Source organism: Acanthisitta chloris, unplaced genomic scaffold (assembly GCF_000695815.1).
Source record: "Acanthisitta chloris isolate BGI_N310 unplaced genomic scaffold, ASM69581v1 scaffold25613, whole genome shotgun sequence".
In the NCBI taxonomy this organism is placed as follows: Eukaryota; Metazoa; Chordata; class Aves; order Passeriformes; family Acanthisittidae; genus Acanthisitta; species Acanthisitta chloris.
In genome coordinates this window covers 1-8,777 of record NW_008665864.1, presented here as the reverse complement: position 1 = coordinate 8,777, position 8,777 = coordinate 1, and the positions used below count along the sequence as shown (strand labels likewise).

General features: G+C 46.2%; 1 protein-coding gene across 1 annotated transcript; it reads left to right on the top strand.

Moving 5' to 3' along the window:
• Positions 1 to 1,279: 1,279 nt before the first annotated feature.
• PLD4 (phospholipase D family, member 4) lies at positions 1,280 to 6,986 on the top strand (the record flags this gene model as incomplete). The annotated part of the gene is made up of 7 exons (XM_009071911.1): positions 1,280 to 1,318; positions 2,934 to 3,124; positions 3,733 to 3,916; positions 4,827 to 4,947; positions 5,278 to 5,405; positions 5,577 to 5,777; positions 6,847 to 6,986. Coding segments are annotated over exons 1-7 (1,004 nt in total), but the record flags the coding sequence as incomplete, so codon positions are not given.
• Positions 6,987 to 8,777: the final 1,791 nt, after the last annotated feature.

Here is an 8,777-nt window from a genome sequence, read left to right as displayed (position 1 = left end):
TTCTCCTAGGGTGAGGAATGATGTGTTGCTGTCACACAGCTTTCCTTGCATGATGTGTGATATCCCCCTGACTGCTTGGGCTATTAGCTCTTTGGGCTAAGACATCAGATCTTTATACTGTGTTTGAAACCTGAACTGGGATTTCAGGGGCATGAGGACCCAACATTCACCAGGGAATGGTATCCTGCAGTGCTGGCAGCCTCTCCATTTCTCCAGGGCTGGGAGAATGGGCATTTTCCTGCCAGCAGTTAGAACTATTTCTGGTGTAAGAGCTTGCAGCTGAGCCTGGGGCAGCACAAGGAAGTGACAGTGTGAAAAGTGTGAGTAAAAATGCCTTGCAAAGTGAGCACTGCTGATTACAGCTTGTAACCACAACAAGCTCTTGTGTTGTACCTTTTTGTCCCCCTCCACCTTTTCCACCTGTATAATTCTCCCTTGTCTGCCCTTTTGCCATGGGCCCTCTCTTTTCACATCCCTCTCTGCATTCCCCAAGGCACTGCTTCAGTCCTACCTCCCTTGAATTCCAAGACATCCTCCACCTCTTGGGTTCTGCCCCACCAGTTCTTGTGAGTTGTGTCTCACAAGGAGCTTTTGGGGCTGTGTCTGTGTGGTGTCCAACTCCTACCTATTCCCTGTATCACAGCATAACTCCAGGAATGTGAGGTGGGCAAGAGCTGGACACAGCATGGATATGTTTGGTGGGGGAGGGCAAACACCACAAGCCCATCCAGGGCAGGTGCCTGGAGCTGTGAATATAGGGCAGGGTGGATGGGACAGATCTGGCAGAATCCCTTCTACCTAAAACTTGAGTGTTTCCAGGCCCTGGAAGAGAGAGCAGGATCCTACCAGAGTCACACAGGGTGGCACTCTCACCCACAGCTCAATTATTGCTTGGTGGCAAATCTGTTCACTTGCAGCAGGACTGAAGTGGGTGTTGAAGGGTGGCTGATAGAGGCAGTGATGCAGTTGTTTGCACATTAATTACTGCAGGGATTTCTGTGTGTAGACAGCACTGGGGAGAAGCTGCAGGGACCTGTCTCTCCCTTTGGGATCTATTTGTGTCACTCAAGGCCCATAATTCAGGGGGGATGTTGCACAGATCTGTACTTAAACCTCAGAGCAGCATACAAACATTGGCAGTAACCTGTGTTTTTTGTCTCTAACTGGCTGTACAGAAATGTTGCCATAAGGTTTTATTTTCCCCCTCGCATACATTTGTGTTTTTCAGCTTGTGAAGAAAGCACTGAAGACATCTCTGGTGTTTAATGAGTCCTCGGACATGAAATTAGCCGTGAACAACCCGAGACTCGTCAGAACGGTAATTATTGGGACACACTACATTTGCTCACAAGAGCTGAGATTACACTGACACTCCTGAGAAGAACTAGCAGCTTAAGAAGGATGATTTTATTGCCCGTTTTAGGCTTCAATCCTATTTGTAAACAAGTGAGTGACAAAACCCTCATTGATTTATCCAGTAGACTGATCAAACCTTGCCGAGAGGGAGCAACGTGGAGCTGAGTCCTGCAGCTCTGTCTGGCTCAGGACAGCAAACCACGCTCAGACAAACAGCCTCACTCCCATCCTCAGCATAGCATGTATTCATGTATTCATGTATTCATTTATTCAGCATGCCTAGAGCACCTGGACATCACAGTGTGTAGCCTGGTGACAGCCAAGACGTGACTTCAAAGCAGCTTTTTTTTACCTTAGAAATGTCTTCTAAAACCTGAGCAATGTGTAGATCTTGCCAAAGTGCTCACAGGATGAAATGCAGGGCGGTTAAAAATTGGTGGGATGTTGGGTTTTTTTGCCCTTGATGAGATGGAGAACGAGGCAGAGGGCAAAAATTGAAGTAGAAATGTTTTTCTCATTCAAGTCAGTGCCCAGAAATCAATGGCAGCACTGTAGATTTTGAGGAAAGCAAAGGAATAACTTTATCCACACAGAAACTGAAGGAGAAACGTTTAGAGGCAGCTGGTTTCTGTGCAGCTTTCCTGTGTACCCATTTGGGAGCTCAGATCCACAGCTACAGTCTCCCAACAGCCCCCCAGGCTCAGTTCTCCCGCCTGGAAGTTGAACAGCTCAGCTCTGAAGGACACATTACCTATCACAAACTGCCGGATGGTCCCAGCTCACAAGGGCTGACACTGGGAGCCAGGCCTTGTAACTGGGAGAGGGCAGTGGGTCTGTGCTGGTGGTTGTCTTTCTCTCCTCAGCCCAGGGCAGCATTTAGAGCCTGGTGCTGTGGTTTTCAGCACGTGAGTGGCTGCACTCCAGATCTGGATCTACCACAGCCAAGCTATTTTTGTTTTCATTCATCTACATTCAGGAAAAAATCTGGAAGTGCAGCAAAAGGGAAATGAAGCTAATTCACCACATTAGAATGGCAAGTAATGCTGCTCACACAGATTTGTGCAGTTTCACTTAAGTGAGGTTTCAGTCAGAAGACAAAGCCAGAACATGTTCAGAAACCACAGGCTCAGTCAGGTTGGAAGGGACCATAATGAGTCATCTGGTCCAACCTCCCTGTTCAAGCAGAGCCATCCCAGAGCACATGGCTCAGCATTGTGTCCTGATGGTTCCTGTTGGTCTTCACATAAAAACCAACCCACACCTAGTTTGTGGTCATAGAATCATAGAATAATAGTTTGAGTTGGAAGGGACCTTTTAAAGGTCATCTAGTCCAATCCCCATGAAAAGAGCAGGGACATCTTCAGCTACATCAGGTTGCTCAGAACTCAATCCAAGCTGACCTTGAACAAATGGTCCTCACTTCCAGTGCTGCATCTAAGAACAGTTTGCCAGTAGCTGAAAGCAGAACTACTCCTCAAAGATTGTGATTTATTCACCTGCACACGTAGTCATCCATCAGCTGGTGTATCAGTACTTGGTGATCTCTTAAGTCTTCTCCTGTGTGGCTTCTCTTCTAGTTTCAAATCTTAGGGTCAATTTTGATGCTTGGTCTTGTTGTCCTGATGGCTGTTTCCTTCATGAGAGTGGAGAGCACAGTTGTTCCTAATGGAGAAGAAGCAGTTGCCAATATTTACAAAGAGCTGGAGAAGGAAGGACTCTATGGCACAATAACTGAGGAGGACACCAATAGATTCAATGACTCCTGCAGGTGAGTCAGGTTTGATGGCACGTGGAGAAATGATCACCGGGTGGAGAAATAGTTACAGTGCTGGTAGTATCAGCCTGGATTTTGTTCTCTTCCTATTGTACCATAAGCAGCACTAATTTGGGTGTTGTTTAGGCATTGGGGAAGATGTAGGTTCCTGCTATGAGGAGCAGTAGCACAGCTCCAATCCCAGTCCTGTGCCTGTGTGTTCAGCACAGCTCTGGTGCTCCTCTGACCCCTCCTCCCTTCCTCCCTTTGCGACAGTGGTGGGAGGCAGCAGGGTCACCAGCAGGCAAAGCATCCTCTGCTGGGCACAGGGGCTGGAGGGGCAGGCGACATCTGTCCTTGGAGAGTGTGAAGAGGGTATCAAAGTGACATCCAGCCTCAGGGGTTACTTTTCTCCTTATCTGAAAGATGGTAAAATGAAAAGCTCAGAATGCCTATTGAGAAACCATTCTGCTGGAGCTGGGAGGACAAGGCATGATCTAAGCCTGGCTATAAAAAATACATCTTGTTGACTTTGGAGGTTCATATCCAAATGGCCAACTCTGTGGCCTGACAGGTGTTTGGATCTCAGTCACTTGCTTCACCGTATCCAATTGCCATTGCAGCTTTGAACTGGTGGAAAATGTCCCTTATGACTTACCCTTTGAGATAAATAGCACTGCAGCCAAACCCTTGTACCAAGCCTGGATGAGACTGCTTGATCTAGCCCAGGAAAAAATTCATGTGGCTTCTTACTATTGGTCTCTTACTGGGAAGGATATCGGTGTCAATGACTCATCTTCCAAGCAGGTAGGAGAACCTCAACAAGCAGCACATCTCTGGGTGCATGTCTTGTGTCCATGTGGCAGATGTCAGACTGGCTGTGTGGTTTGGCTTCCAGAGACATTGCTTGACCTTTCCTGCAAGCCCAGAAAGGTTTTTCCATGCTGGTATGCTTTCCTCCTCTGGTGAAGTTAGACTCCATCCAGGCTCTGTGACTGTGAATATCTCTATGCTGTGTTTTAAGAGCAGGCAGAGGTCAACATCAAACCTACACATACCTTGTGGATGACCCATGGTAGGGCACCCAGGGGCATGGCTAAGGAGCCTGCAGGACCCTGTGTACACAAGGGAATGTACCAGTTCCTCTCCAGGTGGTTCTGGTGGTGGAAGATGAGTCATTAGCTCCACATGAAGAGAAGTAAGTGACAGACATAAGGCTGAGCCCTATCTCTGCTAAGTGACAGCTCAGGGTAGGACAGTGTCTGTCGCCTTTATCCTCAGGGAGAAATTAACCTGCACTTCTGTTGAGCATCCAGCAGCTGATCTGCTCTGGAACAATCACTTTTGAAGTCTCAGATGTTAGTGGTTGTATTTTTAAACCTTATATCCATAGAATCATAGAATCAACCTCCAAGATCATCAAGTCCATCCCTACCGTGGTCACTAGACCATGGCACTAAGTGCCACATCCAGTCTCACCTTGAAAACCTCCAGGGATGGTTTTAAACAACAGAAACCAAACTTGGATTCATACATTGGATGAGAATCTTTGGTCCTTTTTTTTTCTCTACTTGAAACACTCCTGAAATAGGTTCAGTTTCTGACCTTCCTTGCATTTGGGTTCTTCAAAGGAAGCACCAATCAGTAGCACTGTACCTGCATATATGTTCCTAGATGTTCTATAACCACATACCAAAAATACCAATGTACCACACAGGGTGAAGATATCCTGAAGAGGTTTGGGAGGTTACTTGCAGACAATGTCTCTCTGTATGTTGCAGCAAGTGTGCCAACTTTGGCTACAAATTCAACAGACCTGGAGCTTTTAGAGGAGAAAGGTAATTATTTCCCTTCAGTGACACCCTCAGAACCTCAGCATTGCAAAAAGGCAGGTGAGGGGAACTGGTCTCCAAGGCCTGTTGTGCTTGTGTGGGTTCCCAGGACAGGCAGTATCTGTTCACTGACTCGTTCATAGTTTGTGTATGTTGTCACACCCTTAAGGATCTTTCTGAGAGTTCACATTTTTGCAAGTTATTGTGTTCCCAGGAATGAGAACTCTTGACTTGTGGTAGTTATTACTGGCTGCAAGAGCTAGACACCTTCTGGCTTTAGGGAACCATCTCCATGCTGAATCTGAGCTCTTTCTCCTTCTCCTCCTCCCTCTTCAGGGGCTCATGTGAGAAAGATTGATTTTGGCCACTTGACAGGAGGAGTGTTGCATAGCAAATTCTGGATAGTAGACATGAAACACATCTATATTGGTAGTGCAAACATGGACTGGAGATCTTTATCTCAGGTAAGTTCTGCTGCTGCATGGTCAAAAATCTGGGGGTGTGGAATTCATGTTCTAGCACATAACAGGGAAAAGTAATCATGATGTAATATGCTGACTGAGTGGAAGAAACAGCAAAGAAACCCCTGAAAGTGGCTCCTTCTGGGTCTGTGACGGACCTTGCTCTCTTGGCAGGTGAAAGAGTTTGGTGCTGTGATATACAACTGCAGTTGCTTGGCCAAAGACCTCTGGAAAACGTTTAGTACCTACTGGGACCTTGGACATGCTAATGCCACCATCCCATTCCCTTGGCCTCAGAATTACTCTACGCACATTAACAAGTACCATCCTCTGGAAGTAGAATTTAATGGAATCTTGACTAAAGCCTATTTTTCTGTAAGTATGTCTGAAAATAACAAGATAGGCTATAAAGTGTGTTGGAGGATTGGCCAGAAAAGGTTGTTCAGCAGTGCTCAGTTACTTGTGAGTAACTGTAAGTCCTCAGTACTTATGTGTTGTACTTGTAGGTATAGAGAGATATATATAATTGTGTAAGTATATAAAATATTGATATTGTGATTAGACATTAATAATTATGACATAATTAATATAGTAAGATAATGTTTCATGTCCTTGTATCTTTATAGATTACATGTAGCATCTGATCACAAAGAAAGCACAGAATTGTTGTGAAGTTCCCTGCAAGGTTTATAACTTATGGCATGAATAACTGTGGCCCTTTCTCTCTCATTTTTCATTCTAACAATGAAGTTCAGAAGAGTTAAATAACACATTTCTGGCCTGACAGGAAGGCAGGAGGTCAGGGAGGGAACTGAAGGCAACATAAGATGTGAGCAAGATGAACTCTTTAAACAGGAAAGTAAAGGACATGGAACTGTTGGAGCAAGTCCAAAGGAGGCCACCAAGTTGCTAAGAGCACTGGAGCATCTCCCCTGTGAGGACAGGCTGAGGGAGTTGGAGCTGTTGAGCCTGGAGAAGAGAAGGTTGTGTGGAGACCTCAGAGCACCTTCCAGGGGCTGAAGGGGCTCCAGGGAAGCTGCAGAGGGATCTGTGTTAGGAGCTGCAGGGGCAGGACAAGGGGCAATGGGCACAAATTGAAAGAGGAGAAATTGAGGTTAGATCTTGGGCAGAAGTTTTCCCTGTTCTGGTGGTGAGACACTGTCCCAGGTTGCCCAGGGAAGCTGTGGCTGCCCCAACCCTGGCAGTGTTCACAGCCAGGAATTATGGTGCAGGTCTCCTTAATTCACCTGTGGCTCAATGTCTCAGTAACTCTCTGACCCCCCAGGATGTGGAAGGCATGAGGAATGGCAATGATCCACCTCAAGTGCTTTGTGCTGTTTTAATGCAAACTGGACAGATCTGAATATAAATGAGTCACAGTCTGACAGAAAAAAAAAAAAAAAAAGGAATGAACCCACTGATCTCTGTGTTTTCTTCTTTACAGGCTTCTCCTCCAGCATTTTGTCCAGCAGGTCGTACCCAGGACCTCTCTGCTATCATCAGTGTCATCAGTCAGGCCCAGGAATTTGTCTATGTTTCTGTCATGGAATATTTCCCTACCAGCCGCTTCATCCATCCAGAAAGGTACAGCTTTAACCCTGAGATCAGTTGGTTTCCACTATTTAAAGGAAAAAAACTTTATTATTTCCACACTTCTGCAATGAGAATATTCAGAGTGAAGTGAACTCACAACCATCCTGTGTGATGTGACTGTGCCTCCCAGGGAACAAGTGTGTCAAGATGAGAGGAAATGGCCTGAGTTGTGTCAGGGGAGGTTTAGATTAGATATCAGAAAAATATTTTCTTGGAAAGAATTAAAAAGCATTGGAATAGATTGCCCAGGGAAGTGGTAGAATCACCATCCCTGAAATCTCAAGACTAGCTTCCACTTGGAAGATGTTTTTAATAAACCAAACAGCTTAGAGGACTTTCAGTTTCTATATCATATGGTTGAGCCTTTGGGTTTCTCATCTGATTTTAGGTTCACAGAAAGTCTCTTTTCCTCCCTTTAGGACTGAGTGTGTTAATATTTATTCTTCCTCTGAAGGCTTAATCCACCGTTTGTGATATCTAGGGCTGATCAGATGCAAACAAGAGTTTGAAAGGCCCAAGGAAAGCAGCTCAGGGCCTCAGGCTATCTCCACAGCAACCAGCTGCAGTGCCATGAATTGGGGCTGATTAGTTCAGGTTAGGTTCCTCCAGCAGCTGAGGCAGAGGGAACAAAGCTCCTGCCTAATGTCTGAGTGGTAATCAGCCAGAAAGTGATATGTTTAGAAAATGGACACTGTTCAAAACCAGCATTTCAGATATGTTTTCCCAAGTTTGACAGGATCCATAAGTCAGCCTGAGCCTGAGAGCACATGGGCAGTGTGCTCAACAGGATGATGTGCAAGGGAGGATTAGGGAATTCAGGCCTTTGTCCATAAAACCAAAAGGATTAAGTGAGGCAAATGAATTCATCATTGCTCATGGGACTGTGAGCTGGACCTCTCTCTGTATCATTCCTCCTCCAATCCCTACTAAAGAAGTTTGTCTTCCTTCATGCAGAGCTTGTTAGGCTCTACGGAGTGAAAATGCTACGTGGGCCCGTGGAGTTTCTAGCCCTGGGATGTGCATTGTCCAGCTCTGAGTGTTGTGTAGTTGGGTGAAGGATGTCAACAATATTCCCCTAAGCTACTGGCAACAGAAGTGTCAGGAAAAGGGATTTTCCCATGTTGAGGAGAGCACAGCTGTGTCTGTTCCCTCGGCGGGGGGGGGGGGGGGGGGGGCATATGGAATGCTAAAGAGGGCAAGGAGAGTGGGGAGGGACAGAGTCTGCCACAGTGGCTGATGGCACAGCCCCACTGCAGGCACTGGAAACAGACCCCAGGACCCTGAAAAGGTCATATCCTGCAAAATGCTTCTTGGACTTTCCTCTGTCATTTTTCCTCTCTGCCGTGTGATCTGACTTTACACTGGAGTTGCTGTAGTTATTTTTCTAAGGAAATAAGGCTGATGGCACCAGGCTGTGTGTGTATCTGTGCACCTGCACTTTACTAAGCTTTCACCCTTTTTTTGCCTTTTCAACCCAATTTGGCAGAGCCTGAAGGTCTCAAAGCTCACTGTGAAGAGAACTGGCTTGGTATAAGGCAGAAATCTTCTTTATGCCTGCAGGGAAGGCACAACTGCTCCTCTTACTAGACATCAGAGATCCCATCTGTGCTGGTTGTCACTTCTAGTCCCAGTTTATTGTCACAGCTTTCTACTGAAGAGTTTACACAATATCATAGAATCACAGAATTTTAGGGGTTGGAATGGAGCTTAGAGATCATCCAGCCCCAACCCCTGCCCTGGGCAGGGACACCTCCCACCAGAGCAGGTTGCTCAAGGCTCAGC